At 40.3% G+C, this 24,043-nt stretch overlaps 1 protein-coding gene across 6 annotated transcripts in view; it reads right to left on the bottom strand.

Moving 5' to 3' along the window:
* The window catches only part of ZFHX4 (zinc finger homeobox 4), a 181,484-nt gene that overhangs the window by 123,589 nt on the left and 33,852 nt on the right, over positions 1-24,043 (bottom strand). For 5 of the 6 annotated variants that reach the window (XM_056522183.1, XM_056522180.1, XM_056522179.1 and 2 more), the window contains exons 2-3: positions 17,119-19,739; positions 14,980-15,482 (exon numbers count right to left, since the gene is read on the bottom strand). In XM_056522183.1, coding sequence (XP_056378158.1) covers positions 14,980-15,482; positions 17,119-19,693 — 3,078 coding nt within the window. In that variant the 5' untranslated portion in view covers positions 19,694-19,739. Of the gene's footprint in view, positions 1-14,979; positions 15,483-17,118; positions 19,740-23,015; positions 23,202-24,043 lie in introns of those variants that run through there. The other variant, XM_056522182.1, reaches the window with a different exon arrangement.

The raw sequence follows: 24,043 nt of genomic DNA, 5'->3' as shown, positions 1-24,043 counted from the left end.
TCCTGACCCAGCTGCCTAGTTTCTCCATACCCACAGGCACATCCATCGCATCTGTTTATAAATAATTTCTGCACCCAGGATTTATTTAAGAAAGCCACAATTGAACCAGCTTGTTGAGTTCAAGTTCAGTTGTCTACAGCCTTTTGTTTGTTTGAAAACTAATTTCCATGTAAAGTAAAACCAGATGTAGGAATGGGGAAACTTTTCTTCCATTTTAAACCTCTCATTTGTACTCATTCATTTTGTGCAGAGCACCCACCATTCATTTTTAAGAGGGGATAGAAACATTATGAGGTGCTAATGATACTTACTGCATGTGAAGGAAGACTACAGGAACTACTGAAGAGCCCATTGCCAGGTACCTGCATACTTCTCATACAAAGCACTTTCACTTTGGAGTAGAATTCCCACTCCTCAATCAGGACTGGGATTTTTAGCTGCAGGGCTGGTCGCCCAGGGAACTAACTAGGTGACAGCCACACGGGGCACCATTTTGTTGGACCCAGAAGGATTGTCACTCTTGCCAGATAGAAATAAAGGGGGTAGATTTAAGGATTTCCTTCAATGCCGGGTTAGGATTATGGTTTCCACAGTCTTAAGGGTTGGTCACCTAACCTAACTGGTTTACGTTTTCCAGATCAAGTAGAGGAAAAAATATAATGGAATCATGAACATGAAAAATCCCAGTTAGTACTTTGTTGTGCCTCTTTGTTCTTTTATATAGGGATATGTAGGCACTTCTGTGGAATCTGTGGGGGTGCACGAGGTAGGGTAAAGCCACAGGTAGAAGAAAGATGATATCCATCACTCACCAGTGATGCACAGTGAAGATTTGGTATACCATAGTGTATGTAGTACAAGGATGCGTTTCAGCGTGGGAGCCTCCCTCAGTTGTCTGCCGTAGGCGTGTCCTTGTACTACACTATGGCATAATAAATCTTCACTGTGCATCACTAGCTAGTTCTGGGTATCATCTTTCTTCTATCTTTGGGCTTTTATGACATCTGTATTCTTGGACTTCACTAATGATGAAATATTCTACATTAATAGGCTTCTAACTTTCTCAAAGTGCAGCGACAGATCAGCTTTGCAGCATGGAGCAGGGCACATTTTTAATGATTGTTATCTCCTCTGGTCCTCTGCCTAATATAAAACTTCATGTCATAAATAAGTGAGGAAAATGTTTCATTCAGGCATCACATTTATGTGTTTCATTAGAATGGCACCACATTATAGTTCCATCATAATGCCCTGGGCCAATGCAGATTGGTGATTCATCAATCAGTACCACTTTCATCCAATGCTCCACTCTCCATGATTGCTTCTACTTAGCTCCCTATAACCTTGTTTCCTCCTCTTTAGGTGTCAGTGCTGGTTTTATTTTTATTTTTTAATTCTATATGTAAATCTTATTTCATTTAGCCGACTTCTTACCATATATTTTTCACCAGTTCATTCTGCCATTTTATTTTTTCAAGGCACAGTGTGGTTGTATAATTTTTACCAGGGTTTTTAGGTTTGGCAACATTAGTGCATTAAGGTCACAAATCAGAACAATAAACTTTTTAGGTGATTAAATATATTGTGAGTTATTGTACTTTATTTATATATCATTTTATTGTCTTTTAGAATTTTTTTTTTTTTACTGTCCTCGTGAAAATCAAAATGATTGAAAATGATTCCTGTATGGACAATGATCTTATGACCTTCTTGGTTGGTGCAGCTTATAGATAGGAGATAGTTTTTTATTTTAGTAAAAGGTATTGCAGCTCTTTCTTTCCCTTTACGCAGCCATAAGAAGAATGCCTTGTAATACCCATCAACCTCTGACAGGGATTGATGATATGCAAACTCACAGCAGTGAAGCAGGAATGATTTCCATGTCATCAGCATCCTGTGATGGCTGAACATGCTGTGCATCATTCTACATTGTACATCTTATCTGCCCAATTGGGGTTATGTCTGTGGACATAATTGACAGGTTTGCTATTTATGGATGCTTGTAACACCAAGGTTCTCCTAACAACCTGCAATTTACAGCCATGCTCTGTTATCAAGTGAACATTTTATGGAGTTACTGCTTAATCGTGAAAACAAATAATTGGGAACCAATGCATATGGAGTGCCTGCAGCCCAGGTCTTCACTCCCAGTGATTGTTAAGCTACAGTGAAATGCCCAGAATGGCCATAGACTGTGGCTCAAAGGCTAAGTAGCAGATCAGAGTATTAAAGCTGTACCACACCCACAAAAGACTCATTGAAATATATTCAGCCTTCACTAGTTTTAATGATTGTGCTCTCTTTACATTGTGTTGTATATCTTTATTCAGCCAGATAGGCAAACACAGAGCAATAGCTATATGTAGCCAGATGTAGACATAATAAGGATCACGCTACCCATTGACCTCTAAAGAACAACACCGGGATGCCGTGGTGCGATTTTCACACAACTCAGACGATGGAAAGTTGACCTAATGTCAAAAGAAAACCCTGTGACTGCAATGTATTGACCACACAAGGCTGTCGTTGACTTATAGAAGACCACCACTCGAAAGCTATAGTCAACTACTGTCTCATAAACTAGGGCTATACAGCAACTTGTATCCCAATGTCAAATTGATACATCACAACTGTTAATAGTCAATGTTGTTGCATTGCGACCTACAAGTTATCGATAGTCCATTTGTGGAAACCACACCACCTTACTTTATGAGAAAAGTAACCCATCTTCCAATACATAAAGGAAGATAATGATAAGTCACTCCTGCAGCTTTCATATATGTATCTTCTTTATTTAGTCAATATATGTACAGTTGAACAGGCAACATTCAGGTCTTTGTCAAGGCCCGACAAAGACCCGACTATACCATAGTTCGAAATGATGAACAGGTCAAAAGAAGAAACATATTTGAAAGCTGCTGGAATAACTTATCTTTAAGTTATTGAGACTTCATAGTTGGCAGAAATCCAAACCTGCTGGACTTCTCCACGACCACAGTCACTAATAGTAGTCACAGTTTCAGCTCAACAATGCAATGTAATGTCACGCGGCCACAAGTTATAGGTTGAACACAATCCAATGCTAACTTATCGAAGGCAAATATACTTTAGCATTAAATGGTTATATAAGCTATGTAGCTCTTACATAAATAGCCATGGATTGAATACACATATGTTCTTTTTATAGGATATCTTACATAATAAATACCCAACCCTGCCTCCATCTGTAAATAACCCCTTCTTCTGGCTACAATGTAAATGAATGTAACCTTTATATACTGGTCCGTTTTAGTGTCTCTCTTGAAATGTGCTTTGTTTTTAGCAGGTCATGTGTCTCAGAAAAGGAGAAAATAACATTTTTGTTTATCTCCAAGAACATTTCTTTCATCTAAACAAATTATTTGAATGCCATTAGGCAAAACACACTGTGGCTCCTTAGCTCTACAGACCTAGTCCAATTTCCGCTCTCACAATGATTTCTATGCAAATCAGCCCAGCACAATCTCCTGACCTCTTTTACCATCATACTGGGACAATGACAGGTCAATAATTGCATCCATACATATCTGGAATAGGTTTTTTTTTTTGTTATTTTTTTTTTTTTTACTTTAAATGATAATGTTGTATAGTAAGCCTGGAATAAGCTGCATTCATTTTAAAGTAATCAACCTATCACTGTATGTAATACACATCTGAGGGAAGACAGGCATTCTGATCTTTTTGCTCCCCCCATCTTATCTTTTTTTGATTATATTTCTGATGTTAATATTCGCCACATTGAACATCATTGTATAGTAATATAAAAATGTGGTCGTCAACCAGTCTTTTATTTTCATTTAAATATGTTGCATGAAACTAATGCAATTCGAAATGTGTCTGCATACAAGATCATACAACCATTAAAGTTTCATGTAACATGTTCTTAAGGAGTTGAAAATAAAGACTAAACAACTGCATTTTTACTGGGCCAGCAGATCCATCTGGTAGTAAGTTATTAAAGATTGGGTATGTTGGTATTCAACAAGCATAATCCTTCATTTATGTAGTACTACTATACTCTGTTCTGGACCCATGACTTATTTGGAAGCTTGTTCTTCATTTGTATGTCACATTATACTAAAACCTTTTGGTGAGTCAATATGCCTGATTCTTCTCTATATCAGTGGTCGGGGGAGTTAAAGAGTAACACATATCCTCCATTCACATTGACTAGCCAAAATTGATGGGTTTTGTTCAGTTTGGCGACGATTTTCATGCAGAATAAAGGACCAGAAATAAAGCAGTAATGTTACCTACCGATCCCCTGATGCTCCCATGGCCACCCTTTCCAGGTGTCCCGCCAGTTTCTGTTTACTGTCCTCCAGCTCCCGTGATGACATGTGAATTCATGTGATCATGTTAAGACAACATTGGAGGCCAGGTGTAAAGAAAATGGTGGAAGATCAGGGCAACATTGCTTGGGTAGCACTAGAGATGAGCGAAGTGACAGTGATTCGATTCGTCATGAACCTTGCGGCTCGCTCATCTGTAGGTAGCACCATGGGATCAGTGTAGTAATCTTTTATTTTTTATTTTATTTTTATTTAAAACTTTTGTCTGGCAAAGTCAGAAACAATAGAAGTCAATATGTCAATATGCTTCGGCCATAAAAATTTACATGTTTCTGATCAAAAAATCTGTACCAGGGGTCCATCTCTATATGGAAATGTTCTGCAAAATGTGGATAAGCATTGTTAAGCCATGTTCACCATGTTCATTCCGCATTGGAATTCAGCACAGAGATTCCATTGAATTCAATAGAATCTGCTGCACTGTGCACACGGCGGAATCTCCATGCCAGATGTTTCCGGCATGGAAATGCCGTTTTGCGTGTTCACAGAAAGAATGAACATGTTCATTCTTTCTACAGAGTCTGCACGGAATGCATAGCTGTGGTCCAAGCGATTTTCCGTGTAGACATTCCAGCGTGTGAACATAGCCTCAAAGTCTCTATCACAAAAACCTACAGAAATTCTGCTACATTCTTCACCTTAAACAGTCTCTCAATCAAGATTGCTTGGTAATATCAGGCCCTATTTTCATGGCCATTTGACCAATAGGTGTCAGTATTACTATCTAAATACTTAATTTTATATTGTCTAGATGACAACAAAAGAAAAACCTTCACATTTTAAACAACTCAGATAAGACACAACTCAATCAAAAATGTGGCAAACAATTGCTTTACCTTCTGATAATCCAATAGTATATGCACCACACTAGCAGAGGCATAGGGGCTAATAAGAGACCATCTGAAGAACAGATGCTGCATGGAATTTAAATTTCTTGCATCAAATACAAGCTAGTAAGCTGACCATGAAAATTGCTGGCCTTAAGTGACCCAAGATTACACCATCAATCAATCCTCTCAAACATCTCTTGCTTGTATTGCACTGTTTGCTCTATTGACTAATGTGTGTGATAATATTTCTTCTGTGTGAACATCCCTAACTAATTGGTGGATGAGAACAATAATGATACAGCATATGTAATATATATTTCATGATGATTTTTCCTTAATTGACTTAAAGCTTTCCCGTGCAGAATGCGATCCATTACATTTCATTTTATAGGATTTAAAGGAAATATAACAACATATACATCAGAATGATTCCCTTTCATAAATGGAGTATGTGCAATGAGCTCATAGTATTCCATTACAGAAAAAAATTACCCAAAATAACCAGCATACCCCCCCCCCCCCCATCACCACCACCTATTAGAACAACAAAGCGCAGTAAGGCTGGAAACAGACAGAGGTGTTAGAAAGCCCCCCAAAAAAGGCCATACTGGCCACATGGGCTTTTTTGGCCAAAAACATTATGGCCATATGTTAGTTGGGACTCTATAGAGTAGTGTTTCCCAACCAGTGTCCAGGCTGTCCAGGAAGGCTGAGACCTGTAGTTCTGCAATAACTGGAGGCGTATTGGTTGGGAAACACTGCATCAGGGAAATTTTAATATACCATGGCCCTTTTTTTGCCGTTTATGGCTAAGTTGCAATTTTAAAAAATTGCTGCATGTTTGTTTTTGTTGTTGTTATCTCCCCAATTCTTCAATATAAATCACATGGCTTGTCATGGCTTGTCATAAGACAAAAAAAAAAAAAAAAAAAAATGCCCTAAAACTCCATACATCTTATTCAGATGGTGGAGTCAAATATTTTTTTTTTAACCATGAATAATGCAAACCATAGCACAATATTGCAGAGCTTTACCATAGACATTTAATTTTAATTTTCTTACAAAATATACAATTAATTAAATAAATAAACAAATATTTAATTTATTACATTTCAAAGCAGCTTTGGAATACCCTAGGAGGAGGATCTGATGTAAAAATGACCTCCCAAAAATGTCTTCTATCTAGGTTTTTACCAACATCACTGGTCAGCCATTCCTATCTTCCAGGCTCATGAATAGAATGCCAGAATTACAGTAAAGACTGACACATTCATATCCAAAGCAGTGGGGGAACAGGTTAAAGGGGTTATCCAGGAAAAACATTTTTTTTAATATAGATTAACTGGCTCCAGAAAGTTAAACAGATTTGTAAATTACTTCTCTTAAAAAATCTTAATCCTTTCTGTACTTATGAGCTGCTGAAGTTGATTTGTTTTTTTCTGTCTAAGTGCTCTCTGATGACACGTGTCTCGGGAACCGCCCAGTTTAGAAGCAAATCCCCATAGCAAACCTCTTCTACTCTGTGCAGTTCCTGAGACAAGCAGAGATGTCAGCAGAGAGCACTGTTGCCGGACAGAAAACAACAACTCAACTTCAGCAGCTGATAATTATTGAAAGGATTAAGATTTTTTAATAGAAGTAATTTACAAATCTGTTTAAATTTCTGGAGCCAGTTGTTATATATAAAAAAAAAAAGTTTTTTTCCTGGAATACCCCTTTAACATAACTGCGATATGTATAATGCAGTGTTGACGTTTTTTTTTTTACTTCATTCAGATTCCTAGATCTGCAGAAAGCTGGAGGACAATCACTATCGGTCGCTATACTGGATGCTATTATGGGCTGCTCCTCAGGATCTGTAACTTTTGCTGTAGAGCAGTGTTTCACAACCAGTGCACCTCCAGCTGTTGCAAAACTACAACTCCCAGCATGCCCGGACAGCCGAAGGCTGTCCGGGCATGCTGGGAGTTGTAGTTTAGCAACAGCTGGAGGCACATTGGTTGGAAAACACTGCCATAGAGACTCTGCAGCTTTCTTGCAACTACAATTCCCATCTTTGCCATGACACCCTGCAGAGGTTTTGTAGTTTTCCCATCATTTTACTTGCAAGTATCATTGTGGCCTAGAATAAGGCACAAGGAACAATGTATTGATGTATGTTATTTAATTATTTATTTAATTTATTTATTTATTTATTTATTTACATATTTATTTATTTATTTAAAGGGGTACTCTGGTGGAAAACATTTTTATTATAATTTTTTTTTAAATCAACTGATGCCAGAAAGTTAAGCAGATTTGCAAATTACTTCCAAAAAAAAAATAATCTTTACCCTTCCAGTACTTATTAGAAGCTGTATTCTATGGAGGAAATTATTTTCTTTTTGAATTTATTTTTTGTCTTGTCCACACTGCTCTCTGCCCACACTCTTGTCCACACTGCTATCAGGAACTGTCCAGAGCAGGAGAAAATCCCCATAGCAAACCTATACTGCTCTGTACAGTTCCTGATACGGGCATCAGGTGTCAGCAGAGAGCACCGTGGACAAGACAAAAAAAGAAATTCAAAAATAATAGAATTTCCTCTGTAGCATACAGCTGCTCATAAGTACTTAAAGGGTTAACATTTTTAAATAAAAGTCATTGACAAATGTGTTTAACTTTCTGTCACCGGTTCATTTAAAAAATAAATAAATAAATAAATAAAGTTTTCCACCGGAGTGCCGCTTTAAGTATTTATTTATTTACGTATAAAAATGTAAGTATTTATCTAAGTATTTATTTATTAAATTTTTATGTGTTTGTTTATTTTTAACTGCAGAAGTATTGAATAACCAATAAAAATATTCCGGGTGGAACATGGCCCAACGTCTGCATTTCTGCATGCTCATAGCTATGTCATATGGCAGCTTGTAGATGTTATTAGCCCAGGGAACACGATGTTACAATACATTTAGGAGCCAATTTTCCTTTAAGATGCTACATGATCTAGCACACATGTCTTACATCATACTCAAGAAGGATGTTATTAAGAAAAAGGTAGTCCAATAGGCCGGCGGTACTGCACATACATTAAAATAAATGAGTTGCAAAGTACATTCCTAAGGAAAAGCTCAGTGAATAGTAATGCTAATGCTCGGCTGCGCTATTTGTTTGCTCTTTCAATCATCATTGCTCACAGACACTGGGTATTCACATATTTAAATCCATATGGAAACCCCATCAGGTCTGGGCTTCTGGGTCCCATGCCAGAAAAAAAATGTATCCACATGCCTTCTACCTCCGAAACATAAAAGCAAAAGGTGTTGTTCTGGTCTAATACAGAAATAATTTTTACTAGCATACGTCTAATGTTAAAACTGCCCTGATACTGCCAAAGGCATTAAAAACGCCATCTGCGAAACAGATTTTTTATTAAAAAGATCAGTTTAATGTTAAGCATCTGGGCAGATGATGCTTTTCAGCTGACCTTTCACCTTCCACCTACTTTAACCCATTATGATCCCCAGACTTAATTGTTCTGTCTGTTTTGGATTACCCGACTCCTGATGAAGCTGACAATGCTAGCGGAGACATGCAGCACTAAAAGTAAAAGTTTACCAAAAAAATGAAAAAAAACAAAAAATGGGTCGGTTAATTTAAAAAAAAATAAAATAAGATAAAAAAACTAATAAAAAATAATAATTTAAAAAAATGCAACCTACTGTATCCAACAGGCGGTGCAAAAACTGCAAGTGTCTGGTGATCAATAGGTAGCCAGCAGATCAATGGTATGTAAGTTAAACCAGGTCAAATTCCTATTATGGTGGTTCATATGTTTTGGAGGATTATGGGGTGGGGGTGGGGGGGTTGGGAGATGAGGGGCATTGCTAATAAATACAGTAAAAAAGGTGATAAAAATATTTAATTGCAGAGTCGTTTTAAACTTTAAATTGCTCCTGACGTGGTTGAAATATCTGCCTGACTAGTATCTCAGATTTGACCGACTTATTTATTGGCCTCTACCCTTCGTAGAGAAGGGCAGGCTAAAAAGTTGAGAATACCCCTATACCCTCTACCCTACTCATGGTACATATTGGACAGGATCACTAATTAAGGACACGCACAATTCTTACCATATGTGCCGTTGGATGGTGCTCCCGTGAAGCACTAAATTACCTCCCTAAAAGCAATACACGTAGGGGTAAATGCCTTTGTATTATAGAATGCTATAAGTAACAACTTTTTTTTTTCTTAAGGATTCCACATGAACTCTAGACACTAAGAGGAACAGTATGGTTCTAAGGATTTATAAGGGTTGAAGTATTGTGGATCTGTATAAGATGGTGTAAATGTTGTGTAGATGAGGCCTAGGGCTTGTTTCAGAAGCAAATTATGGGCTTTTTTGTGCCTGTTTTATGTTCAAGTGTCCCTATCTGCCTGCTGGTATACTGACTTTAACAAACAGCATTGCAAGTTTGGGCCAGTAGACCTCAGTTGGGCTGTAGACTCGGCCACTGGAGTCTTAGCCTAAAGCGGGCCTTGTTCTGCTTCAAATTGGTTTTAAGACTTATATTAAGGGGTATCCAAAATGACAAAAAAATAGCTGATTTCTACCAAAAAGAGCACCCCTCTTGTCCTTAGGTTGCGTGTGGTATGAAAGCTCAGTCCCATTGAAGTCAATGGAGCCATGTTGTAATACCACACGCAACCCGAGGACAGGTATGGTGCTGTTTTTGGAAGAAACAGCTATTTTTCTAATCCTTAAAGGGGTACTCCGCCCCTGGCATCTTATCCCCTATCCAGAGGATAGGGGATAAGATGTTAGATCGCCGCGGTCCCGCTGCTGGGGACCCCAGGGAACTCCGCTGCGGCACCCCGCTATCATTACTGCACAGAGCGAGTTCGCTCTGTGCGTAATGACTAGCGATACAGGGGCCGGAGCAGCGTGACATCATGCTCCGCCCCTCATGACATCACGTCCCGTCCCCTTAATGCAAGTCTATGGCAGGGTGCGAGATGACCACCACGCCCCCTCCCATAGACTTGTATTGACGGGGGCGGGCCGTGACGTCACGAGGGGAGGAGCCGTGACATAACGATGCTCCGGCCCCTGTATTGCCCGTCATTACGTGCAGAGCGATCTCGCTCTGCGCAGTAATGATAGCGGGGTGCTGCAGCAGCGATCCCCGGGGTCCCCAGCAGCGGGACCGCGGCGATCCTTTGGATAGGGGATAAGATGTCTAGGGGTGGAGTACCCCTTTAAAGGAGTACTCTGGTGCAGAATACTCCTGCACCGTCCTGCATGGACTGCAAAAAAAATGAAAATGAACCATCCCTTACCTTCCTGGGTTCCCACGGAGCGCCACTACAGCTGATCGGTCCTCCGGTCCATCTTCTTCATACTTCCGTGTGAACGAAGTGTCACATGGCGCTCAGCCTATCGCCGGTCGCCGCAATGTTCTGCCTCGGCCCATAATTGGCTGAGCGTCATGTGACGCTTCGTTCACACGGAAGTATGAAGAAGATGGACCGGAGGACCGATCAGCTGTAGTGGCGCTCCGCAGGAACCCAGGAAAGTGAGTGATGGTTTATTTTCATTTTTTTTGCAGCCCGGGCAGGACGGAGCAGGAGTACTCTGCACCAGAGTACTCCTTTAATAACCACTTTATGGTTCATTAGGGAGGTCCCTTGTGGCTTCTATCTGCCCCAATGGCCTTGACTGATAGATTTCTACCAATACCCAAAGCAAGGGGGGGGGGATCTATTTAAATCTGTTTAAGAGGTGAAGCTGCTGGGGACCACCCCAATGACTCGTTGCTTGGGTAGCATTAAAGCGATGACAGGTTCGAGTTTCACACTGCCAATTTAGTCAGTATTTTGCTTCAGTATTTCTCAGCCCATTCTAGGAATAAACTCAAAACACCGAAAGGGTCGAAAGGTTTCCATTCTAGTTTTTCTCTCTTTCCGTCTAGGTTCCTCTTTTAGGTTTGGCTTCGAGATACTGAAGCAAAATACTGTACTAAAAGTTTGGCCTAAAAACCAGACCATTGTACAACATCTTCTCCAGCTGCCTCTGGCTATGGGGGAGTTAAGTTTTTGTCGGCATCTGTAGGACTACAAATATTTCCTGGAATGCAGAATGCATGGATAATACATTTAAGTTTGTCTCTAATGAAAACAGATATTTTACTGCGCTGCAAAATTACATCCCTGCAGTAGTTTTAATTAGACACATTTTATTTTATTTCATTCTTTTTCGGCATAAAATTCTACCTGGCCCGTCACGCAAAACAGAAAATAAGAAGTTATTTTTGCTCATAAAAATGTTTGTATTTGCCAGATTCCCCCCCCCCCATTCAGAGTGTATATCTAGAGCAGTGTTTTCCAACTGGTGTGCCTCCAGCTGTTGCAAAACTACAACTCCTAGCATGCACGAACAGCCGAAGGCTGTCCGGGCATGCTTGGAGTTTTGGTTTTGCAACAGCTGGAGGCACACAGGATGGGAAATACTGATCTAGAGGTTATTTGCATCCATTGTGTATATATGCTATATGCCCAGCACATACTATGGGATATATTTGTTTTATGTGTATTTGATATACTGTAGTCTGACAACTAGAAACTGTTCCGGAGCGTCCCGGATTGTGCACGATGAACTATTATTTATTTGCCTGTTTTATCAAAGGTGACATTTAGGTAAAGGGTATAAGTTAAAATAACTTAAATATTTTTTTAACTCTCCCTCCCCCAAATCAGCTCAGATTACAGATCTGTGAGCGGAGGAAGCTACACTAGCTGGGTAAAGTACAGTGTAACCCATAGGCTGCTGGAGCATACCACTAAAAGGTGCAGTGGTCTTGTTTACACCCGTTTACACAGTCGTTGGTTTCTATCTATCGGCACAATGGTCCTGCCATGTCATTGCTTTCTACTGGGCACCAATTACTGGGTAACATTCCAGACTGAATCAGGTTGTTGCTTGGTAACAGGCGTTGCAAGTGACCATACTGGATCGCCATACTCCTCTGATAGCTAACGTTGTTGCCCTGGAATCTTCTTTTTTACTTTGACTACTATATAGCTGTAAACAGTTTTTTGCCCATCTGATCCCACCCTATGAGAAAATTGTCTTAGGCTTAGTTTTTTCTTTTTTAAACAAGGGCAAAAACACCAGAAAAAAACTACCAAAGCTTTTTCCTGCATTTTGGCAATTTTTCGGGTGTTTTTGCTGGTGTATGAAGACAGCCGTGGTCTGGATGCAGAGCGCCCTGCCCACGAAGTGTAAGGAGGTCAGCATTAGTACTTACCTCCACTGGCCCTCCCAGCGGTCAGGGAATATGAGCTGTGCCTGCAGCTATACAGCCCCGAACACAGCCAATGCTGGGCAGGAGATATACATTGTATATCTCCTGCCCAGTAAGAATTTACAGTGAACCAACGATGTGTGTACATCGCTGGTTCACCGTAACCCCTTTCTGAGCTGGGCGCTATGCGCTGGCCCAGCAAGGAGAGAGTTAACCAACACTGGTGAGCTTCCCTATGGCTTTGTCCCCATGTAGCAGATATACTAAACTGATTTCCTGTGCAGAAAATCTGCAGTGTTTACAGTTAACAGCAAAACAGAGGTGACTTTGAGAATCTCATCCACATACACTGTGTAAAAAAAAAAAATGTGCAGAAAATCTGCACCAAATAGGCCCAGCTTAGTACAGATTACCTGCTGATAGTGCAGCCCATCTGTTCATGACAGTAACTGGTCATTGATGACATGACTGTGATGTATGCTCGAAACTAGCACTCACGTGCTGTTCCGACACTCACCAGATCCACGATGATCACCACTTCTTAGTCCCTGTCTTGACATGCAGGAAATGCCCGCTCAGTCAATCACTGGTGTGACCCCTTCACGGACAGTAATTGACTAAGTAAGCACTTCCTGTGTGTAAAGACCGGGACCAGGAGGTGACCAGGAAGTGGTGAGTATGGGAACAGGGGAAACACGGTAGTGGTAAGTTGAGTATTTTTTTTTTTAACCACGCCTGGCCTATTTAAACAAACAATTCCTTTAATAACAGGCTATCTATCTATCTATTTTTTCTATCTATCTCTCTCCTTCATCTGAATACTATTATATGAATATTATACTATTACATGCATCATTTTTATATGCGTACGTGGAAATTTGCAGCAGGCAAGGCCATAACTATTGATTCCTATCTAATGCACTTGCCTTAGCACATCTCTAGATTGTTATTTAATTGAACACTTGAATCTCTATGTGATGGCAGTTCCCCTACATGCTATTAACCTGTGTAACTGGAATTCTAGCCTGTTATAAGCAGACCTTTCTTTTATGCTATTCTTATAGTACACTTTGGTTCAGGCAGGATCCGGGGCCTTTCTCGTAGTGTTATAGCGAGGCCTAGCAGCATCAGATGTGCATGATGAATGCTATTGATTATTGATTGCACATGGGAGGTGTACTTGCCAGCGAACAGTCCAGCGTTAAGCAGCCGTCAGCAGCAAAACTGACAGCAAATCATTTTAGCAGTGCAGAGTTACTTAGCAGAGATGGGTGGGCTCACTCTACCTTAGGCAAACTCTGACAAGTATAACTGGAGATTTCCTAAAGTCATTGCACATATTCTAGTTTCCTATCATTCTCGTAAGCTAAATTCCTCAGTCACTACAATAAACCATTTTTACTGTATGATAGATAATTTAAAGTAAGAACAGTAATAGTATGGTAACAAATACTGCAATTGCGGCATTACAAAAAGTGTTATATGAGTTTCCATGAACACTATAGGGATAAAGGGGAACGTGATGACACAAAGGACAATGTATGATATAGAAAATTCCGTACACTGCTTTAGATTATAAGATAGAAAAATAGAAACATTATTTAAAAAAATAAATAAATAAAAAAAAAAAAAGGAAAGGAAAGAGGAAGAAATGGAAGGGAAGATGAAGGACAGGAAGGGAAGAGGAAGTTATGGAAGGGAATAAGAAGAAAGAAAAGGGAAGAGAAAAGGAAAGGGAAGAGGAAGGAATGGAAGGGAAGAGGATGGGGAGATGATGGGAAGAGGAAGGAATGGAAGGGAAGAGGATGGGGAGATGATGGGAAGAGGAAGCTATGGAAGGGAACATGAAGGAATAGAAGGAAAGAGGAAGAAAGGAAAGGGAAAAAAGGAAGGAATAAAAAAGGAAAGGGAAGAGGAAGGAATAGAAGGAAAAATGAAGGGAAAGGGAAGATAAAGGAAGAGAAGAGAAAGGAATGAAAGGGAAGAGGAAGGGAAAGTAAAAAGGAAGGAAGAGAAGGTAAGAGGAAGGGAGGGGGAAGAGGAAGGAAGGAAAGGAAAGAAAAATGAAAGAGGAACGAAGAAACGGGAAGAGAAGAAGAGAAGGAAGGAAGGAAAATTTCTATGATGCTAATTTTACCTATGGATTTGCACAAACAAATTCCACATCAGATTATAGTACAACACATTGTATGTAAAACCACAGCATATACATTATTGTTATTGATTTTCACAGCATAATGTATAGGGGTGAAATCCAGGAGGGTGAATCTGCATCAAAATCTACAGCAAAATCTACATGCAACACATAGGAACTTTGTTGCAGATTTTCTCCAGATTTGTGATCTGTAGTATTAGTATTCACTTTCTGAACTGGACTCAAGAAATGAAGGATGATTGCTACAGGCTACAGCACCTCCATCTTGTCACACAACAGGCAAATTCCCCCCAAAAAGTCTCAGGGAGTCCTCTTACCTTGTACAGCCGCACGGCCGCCTCGTGCCTGTGATTGGTGGTGTGTAAGCGTAATTTATCCACGCTGTTGGTGTAGTAATCACAAGCATTGCACTTCAGATGCACCGGGTTACCAATAGCGATGCACTTCAGTCTCCACTCATTGCTTTTGCCCCCTTCTTTGATATGAGCCACCAGTTGATACTTTTGCATATGTTTATCAGTTTTGCAGTGGAGCTGGAAGTTGGCTTTCAGCTGAGTGTTGTAGTTACACAGTTTGCACTGGTAGATGTCTCCAATTACAGCTCTCCATTCCTCTTCGGGGAGAGAGCGCTCGCTGCTCACATGCACATTCAGGGCCTCCAGGCTGTCAGAGGTGAATTTGTTGCAAACAGCACACTGGAAAAGCTTCAACGTTGGGTCACTGATATAAGGTGACAGCTCTCCTGTAGTAAGGAGGGACAGGTCATCACCCATTAGCTGACCACTGGCAAGTCGGATTTCAGGCGGCAGCTCATTATTTACTACAGAGAAAAGGAGGCAAAGAAAAAAATGAAAAGAGGAACTTGGAGACCAGAAAGCAAAGCATATGCACAATGGAATCCGTAAAATAAAGCCTCAACCAGGAGTTTGCCTTCTCTGGAGCTTAAACTATAAAAAGCTGTAATAGGATTGAATCAGGATCAATTACAATCATCCCTTTCAACTCCTAAATTCCCTCATCAGATAGCTTTAATTACTCCTACTGGGCATGATGTCATTCAGGAATTTGGATTTTCAAAGCCAGAAAAGGTGATCAATAAAATAACAAAACAGGAATGCGTTGCCACATCCCCTAGATTAATTTACAGACTTTTCTAATTGTAGTTCCACTAAATCATTGAGGGTGAATTATAAATAGCCTATTGCCTCCCTACTAAAAACAAATGTGGTCTTCATAGGTGCAGTCAGTCGGCTCACTCTATATGAGGAGTATGGCTTATGCCGCCCGACCTAAGAAAAGCTGCCCAGGCTAATAGTCATCTACGACATCATCTTAAAGGGGGGAACCAGTTAGACTTGAAAGCAAAACAGCGTTCTACTGTAATACATGCTTTGGTGAGAGACGCCTGAGTATCTGCAGCTGCTACACAAGCAGTGCTCGCAGCAAGTTGTGCCAGTCGGTAGTTCAACAAAGGCCACATGTTGTTTAACGCTTCCTCATGACATTACGCTGCCATTAACATACAACAGAATCCTTCAAGCCTGCCCCGATTCTTTTGAGTGTGTCTAATGTGGGGGAGTGATATTCTCTTTTAGGCCAGCTTCACATTGACTTTTTTTTGTTTACTTTGAATTTCAAGCATATTACAATGCAGTTTTAACATGTATTTTTTATGTTTCCCATAGTCAAAGAAGGCTATGGGAAAAACATTAAATAGAAGGAAAAAAAAGTCATATGTAGAGCTGGGATAAGAAAAAAATCCATAGCAAAAAAAAAAGGGTCACAAAAACTTTGCTGTGAGTTTCGTAAGTCCCTCTAGACTTTACTATAACATCTAGCCACATAAAACAGGACCAAAAACACAGATAAAAAGTCATGAAAAGCTACACACAAATGTGGCATTTCTCAAATTCCATTTATAAAAACCACCCTTTAGGGTATGTTCACAGGAAAATCATCCTTCCGAATCTGAAAAGTTCTGCACATGTGAACAAATCCTTAGACCTGTGTTTGTGAATGTTTTTTTTTTCTTTTCTGGTGTAATAATAGAGGAGCCATAGGTTAAACAAAATAAAAACACAACATAACATTATGGCCATAATTCCTGGTCTCACTGTATATTAGTTGTCAGATCCGGTCAATAGACAAGTAGTCAGTCCAGGACTTGGGCCATAATATACAATACTCCCTTACTAATACAATAAGCTAGTTATACCCTACCTGAATCAAAAGTGGCATAACAAATCTCTTCATGACTGCCGACTATGAGCACATGAGCCATAAACACCATGTAAGCAGCGGATAAAAAGCGCTTACTAAAATGTACGATTTATTCACTCAATCTAGTACATTTTAGGATAAATAACTGAACTAATAAAACAATATATTGTATCTCATCAATAAAACATGACATGATGGACATGCAGGAAAGGTAAGAAGAGACATGAAGTACTGACCAAATCCTGGTGCCAGTGCTGCAGCTGTGGCAGGGTCGAGCTGGAATGGGTTTATCAACATCTGAGGGTCAGCTGGGCTTTCCAGTTTCATCCCAGTCAGGCCTATATTTTGGGCTAGGTAGTACTGATAAAGCTCTGCCTCAGCTGGTGCAAGGCCTAAGTGCAGATTGTGCTGGATCTGTTTCATGTTTTGCTGCAAAAGCATCATGTTGTGCATGTGCTTCTCACTCGTCATGTGAATTCGGAGATTTCTTGCCACATTGGTTTCGTAATCGCACACCTCACAACGCCAGGTGGGTTTTTGTTTTGGTTTAGATGGAGATGGTGTCCCACAGCCACTGAGACTTGTGTTAGGAGCCGGGGATGTATGGCCATAGACCTGCTCACCACTCCCACCATTCTGTAGGTTCTGGACATTATTTAGGTGCTTGTCTGACTGCATATGAATACTGAGGTTGCCTTTGGTAGTTGTAGAGTAGTTACAAACCTCACAACGGAAGGGTTTATAGCCACATGTGTAACTTTCACCCCTGGCAAGCCGAGGGTGAGGCTGTCCAGTCTTACAATAAGCACAAGTGCCAGTTGACTCTGGATGTTTCTCCTTCATATGGGCCTCTAGAGTCTGCTGATATTTATAGTGCCAGTTGCATTTGGGGCATTTTAAAGTTTTGCAAGAGTTTCTAGAATGCATCATTGTCATGTGGCCACCCAATGACCTTGAGGACCCCAGGACCGTGTCACACTTTGGACACTCTATACCACTTCCTGGTGAGCCCTCGTTTAAGCTAAGTGGGCCGGGTACCAAGCTATGCTGGTGAGGAGTGTTAGAATTCTCTTCTTCTCCTCTAATTAGTTCATTTGGTGAAAGTGAATTTGCACAGTCTTTTCTGGCACTTGTATCCTCAAAGTCCTTGCCACTAATATTAAAGCTACCAGCAACATTGCTATTAGTTCTAAGTACAGCAGTTTTCTTTTCTGACTCATCAGAAACAGTCACCGAGGATGAGGAGGTACCCTTTTCAATAAATTTTAGCACACTGGATGATAAAGGAGAAATGCTTTGGTTTAAGAGAGGGAAATCTTTGCTACCGATACTATCTGCCAGGTCACCTAAAACCTCCTCCTCCTCAAGATCATTAGAATATGACTCTTCTTCTTCTTCATCTACCCCTTCAGTGGGCTCACTTTTAATAGGGAGCTCGCCATTAGAATGTAAGTTACTGGTCTCTTTATGCCTTTCACAGTTGCTGTCTTGGTTTTTGCTGTCCACCTGCTTGTTTGAGTCAGATGACAAGTGGCTGTGGGACATAGAGGTAATTGGGGTGCTTGTTTTTGGACTTGGCAAACCCCCCAAATTCGCTTCAGCCTTTGGCATTTGGTTGACCCCATGTAACTGCTCTGTTGAGCCGGCAGAACTTGCACTTCCTTTCAAAAATGCAAATCCCGCCTGCAAAGAGTCACCATTTTCAACATGAAAAGCACTCCATAAACCACGGAAGGTTGAATCGGGGCCTATGAGGTTTGAAGTAGAAAAATGGGAGAAAACAGAATTGTTTTTTTTTGGTTCCAGAAAGCTTATAAGAGGTTCTTTGTCCTTGCCAATCCCCTGTATTATGGCAGACACATATTTATTGTTGAGAAGCATTTGCTCCTCCTCATTAAGGGTCATCCGATGATCATGCACAGCATGGGTTACAAATGACCTAATATAACCAAATGACAACTTGCACAAGAAACACATTAAAACAGGTTTCCTTTTCCCATCACTAACACAACCATCAAATTTAGACAAGTCCACATTGTTTGGAACATCTTTGGACACACAGGAGTTTTTGGCTGAGCCATCACTGGTAAGATAGTCTTTGTCTCTCTTATGTCGGAGATCATAGACGCGGAAACTGTGCAACACAGGACCAACTCCTGCTAATGCTGAGGTATTTGGGAAAGCCTGATCGGCCGTAAATGGTTTCCCGAGGGATGAAGCAATATGAAAAGTGTTAATGATCTGTGGGTAGAAAGACATGGATGCCGAAACAGACTGATCACTCTTCTCTCCAGCTCCTGAAAGCGAGTCCAGAAACATAGCTGTAGAAAAGAGTTTGTTATTTGCTCCTGTTTGTGCATTCTGCCCACCGTCTTTGGAGTCCTCAATTATATAAGCTGATCCATCAGGCTGGTAAACTATGTCCCCTATTAGGTTCTCCACATCACTGTCCTCTAGCTCGCTGACTTCGCTATCGTTGTCATCCTTCAAGACAGGAAGGCGAGCGTTAGGGCAGTGGTGTTCCATGTATTTCTGTAAACTGGGGAATGCAGTGGCACATTCGTTGCAGGGTATCTCTTTTGGCGAGTTAACCTGAGCGGCAACTGCATTCTCCACGCCAAAACCCAGCAAGATTTCACTTTTGCGTTCATCTGTTCTCAGGTTGTCATCTGAAGAGCTGTTTTCCCTGTCAGGCTCCATCCTCGTGACTTTTTCTGGCACCTCATTATCAAGTTGTGTTGTTCCACATAGCTTTGATGTGCTCTGCCCATTTTCTTGCCGTAATATAGTAGGGGAGTCACAGGTTTCCATGGCAATTGCTACATGTGGATCTCATTTCATCCGGCCTGTCAGGGACCTGGATAAAGAAAGAAAAAGAGAGGCCATTTGTAATTGTTGATGGTATTGGTCAGTAACATATCATTATTCACAAATGTTCTATTAAATGGGATAAAACAGTTGACATAGGAAATTAAATTATCCTAAAAGTACTAAACCATAGATTGCCTTAAAAATTGTCTGACCTGTATTCAGAAGTTACTTAGGAAACAATATATCCTCATTATTAATTCAGCATTTACATTTATCACATTTGCATTTTTGTTCATAAACGCTAATAGTGTCCTATGCACAACCAAATGAGGAAATCTTAGATAAAAGGAGACATATTCATAGCGGCTGCACATTATTTGCTTTACACTTTCATACCATACACATACAATGGTATGTGGCTTTCCATTAGAGTTATTATCTTATTAGGCTATATGCATTAACCTTGAAATAATAAAAAATAAATTACATAGAATTTACAATCTCAGAATGATCATTTTGTTTTCCAACTAATGTGAAGCTTTCCATTTTATTCATCCAGTTATTAGGTACGTCTAAAGTTAGGGGCTTAAAGGGAACCTGTCATGTTGAGAATGCAGTCCAATCTGCAGACATCATATTATAGAACAGAAAATGCTGGAGAGATTAATATATAGTTTTGTGGGAAAAGTTCCAGAATGTCCTTTTATTCATGTAAATCTGTGTTCATTCTGGACTAAGTAGTCAAGTGGGCGATCCTATCCACTGATTGACATCACTCTCTATATTGAAATGTATACACAATTACTGAGTAGGGCCTCCCACCGACTTCTTAGGCCAGAATGAGCAGAGATTTACATGAATAAATGATGAATTATCCTGAAATGTTTCCCCCTCTGTCCATGTCAGAAACTGTCCAGAGCAGGATAGGTTTGCTATGGGGATTTGCTCCTGCTCTGGACACTTTCTGAGACAGACAGAGGAATCAGCAGAGAGCACTGTAGTGAGACTGAAAAAAATCTACACAACTTCCTCTGGAGCATACAACCACTGATAAGTACTGGAAGGGTTAAAGGGGTTCTCCGGTGCTTAAACATCTTATCTCCTATCCAAAGGATAGGGGATAAGATGCCTGATCGCGGGAGTCCCACCGCTGGGGACCCCCGGGATCATGCACGCGGCACCCCGTTTGTAATCAGTCCCCGGAGCGTGTTCACTCCGGGACTGATTACCGGCGGCTACAGGGCGGGCGGTGTGTCACGTCATGCCTGCGCCGGCATGTGACATCACGCTCCGCCCCTCAATGCAAGCCTACGGGAGGGGGCGTGATAGCTATCACGCCCCCTCCCGTAGGCTTGCATTGCGGGGAGGAGCGTGACGTCACACGCCGCCCGCCCTGTAGTCGCCGGTAATCAGTCCCGGAGCGAACACACTCCGGGGACTGATTACAAATTGGGTGCCGCGTGCATGATCCCGGGGGTCCCCAGCGGCGGGACTCCTGCGATCAGGCATCTTATCCCCTATCCTTTGGATTGGGGATAAGATGTTTAAGCACCGGAGAACCCCTTTAAGATTTTTCAATAAAATAAAACTAAAATCTCCACCGGAGTACCCCTTTTAGACTTTTTCACATTTCTTTTTGTTGTTCCCTATTTCTCCTAAAAAAAACTTTGTCAAAACTTCCATTAAAAAAAGATTACCACTCAGATATCCCAGAACCCTGGAAAACAATAGGATTCTTGTTTTCTGACCATAATCACCGATTATCTTTTTTTTTTCTTACTAACTTTAAAGGTCAGTGTAGGAGACAAAATGGGGAGTTTGAGGGTTTCATTTTTTTTTTTTTTACAGTAATCAAATCTAATAATCGCGCAAGCCATGTCAGAATGGCAGAATTATGGGATACATCAGGCCATTTGCATAGATTGAAAATGAATCAGAATTCGTTTTGGTATTAGTGATGGCTAAAATGACAGTCTAATTGCTTCTTGCATCAAGCGTCACAAAGCTTGGTGTGTAATTTTAATCATTGATGAGTTACAGGTTAATTATGCTCCATGGAATGCTGGGAGATTTCAACCTCTTTGAAATAATTTGATCACAAAGAGCATGAAAGAGGAATCATTTTCTAATTAGTAAATACAGACATGTTTACCTTCTGATGGGAATTTTTTTGCATAAACACTGTGAACGTAAAAACAAAACAAAAAAAACAAAAAAAAGGTTGGGAAAAAAGTTAACGTACAACGTCAGTGTATTGCAAATTTCCAAGTGCTATTGTGTTGCTGCCTTTTGTGTCTGTGCAGGGTACATGACTGAAGGTGAGAGCATGACAAAAAAAAAGTGACTCCATGAATCCAAACTCCGCCTACTTGGTTCATTTTCAGCTGATTTGCAGATCATTAATGGAATTTTTAGCTAATGCCCATATCATAATACGAAGGCAGTCAGCACAAACAGAAAAACTACTCTCAACATGTACCTTGGATCTCAGTCAGGCTGGTGCCTAATGTGCATTTGATAACCTCAAAGTGTAAAGACTAATGAATCTGCTCTCTCCTACTTAAGATAGAACAGTCAGAGAGAGACCCAGGCGAGAGGAGGAGTCAATCACATAGCATGCCCTTGCATTCACTATACATAGAAAAAGTTTACCAATCTAACTAGCACTGTTGCCATAACAAACATCTCTATACATTATCCTCCCCCATGAATTAATCAAACACCCCCTCCCCCCTAAACAATGACATCAGATTTTGGTCACCGTTGTATAAACACATATGCACTTCAGTAAAGAAAATATATTTAAAAAAATAAATACAATTTCTTTGAACTAATGGGAAACGGCTCATGGATAGGTGATGTATATTTGTGCAAGTCAGTCAACGAGAGGAAAGTACGACAAGGTTTCTTATTTGGTGGTCTGATTCCAATGTAAGATATAAATAATTACAGAAGTTATTCCACAAACAGATGTTACATTTAATTAATACTCCTGTCAACTCCCAATACTTTCTGAGGTGTTAGTGTAGACAGCCCAGGAGGGAAACTTCAAGCTTTGCAGTCATAACCATTTTTCTTGAAAAAAAAAAAAAAATAGTTCTAGCAAAGTTGTGCTGAAAAGTAAACAGTAACCCTGCCACTGCAAACACTTTAAAGTTCTCTGCTGAATACAAAACAGAAGCACAAAAAAGCACTGACGGCTTAGGCAGGAGGGTTTTTCGTTCCAAAACGTATCCAAAATCAAACGTCACAGTCTGCAAGGTGCAGTAGACGAATGAGACATTGTTCAAAAAGACACAACAAAAACAATAAGAGCACATACCTCTGTACATAAGAAGCAGCTGTTGCTGTATAAAGAGGCGACTGCGGTGCCCAATTCTGTGACAGGAATTGGGGTGATGGCACAAAGTGGTGCCACTATTATTGACTTCAGCTTCCACTCAGCACTAAGTGTTTTGCATGATTCCTAAGCTCTGCGAAAGCTCATAGACAACCCTACCCAGAAATCTCCTCTAATAAAAAGAAGGCACTTGCTGAACAATGGGATGTGAATTCCTCTGTATTTAAAATGCAGAATTCTGATTAGAACAAAAGAAGGAGAAACACGGTGTGTACTCCTCTCTTTAATTGAGATTGTCCCAGCCTTCTTCTACGGTCCAGTGAGACAGTGTTTGTGAAATGATTAAAAAGAATGTGATCTGATCAAGAGGATAGGATGAAAGGAAAGGAATGCTAGGTTAGCCACACTGCTTAGAACTGAGAAGGAGAAAACCAATGGGCTTCTTAGCCTATTGTTTTTGCTATTCCATCTGCTATTTGACCATCTCGGATACTTTGTCATCAATTCTTTTCTTTGAGAAAGGGTTAAAAGTTGCCCACTTGTGACATAATGTGCTACCAACCTACAAATCTTAACAAGAGGGGAAAAAAGAGAGTAAATAAATAAAAATCTTTGAATTATATCAAGTTTCCAAAAGGTCATCACTGTCTCTGCTGTGGCCTTTTCCCCATACCAAATCCTCTATCAATATGTCATAGAGAGTTAGGCAAAGACAAAAGAGAAGCTCAGTGTGAAAACTGCACATATATCTAATCCTGACAAAGGAATGAATAGGCCTTCACAAGTATAATTATACTTGTTTATTTGTTACCACGTACAGAGGACTGATGAAAAAATCCATCAAAGTGGTATTATGCAGACACCAAGAGCTTCTTTTCTTTAGTGACTAAAGCCACATTGAAGCTTAAATTCCTTATTGTTAAATTCAGAAGAAAAAAAAAAGATTTTGGCCGGACTCTCTTTGCATCAGTTGCTGACAGATCTTTTGTACAAGGGAAGTATTATCAGAG

Source organism: Hyla sarda, chromosome 5, assembly GCF_029499605.1.
Source record: "Hyla sarda isolate aHylSar1 chromosome 5, aHylSar1.hap1, whole genome shotgun sequence".
In the NCBI taxonomy this organism is placed as follows: domain Eukaryota; kingdom Metazoa; phylum Chordata; class Amphibia; order Anura; family Hylidae; genus Hyla; species Hyla sarda.
The sequence above is the reverse complement of the archived record's forward strand: the minus strand, read 5'-3'. Positions and strand labels throughout refer to the sequence as shown.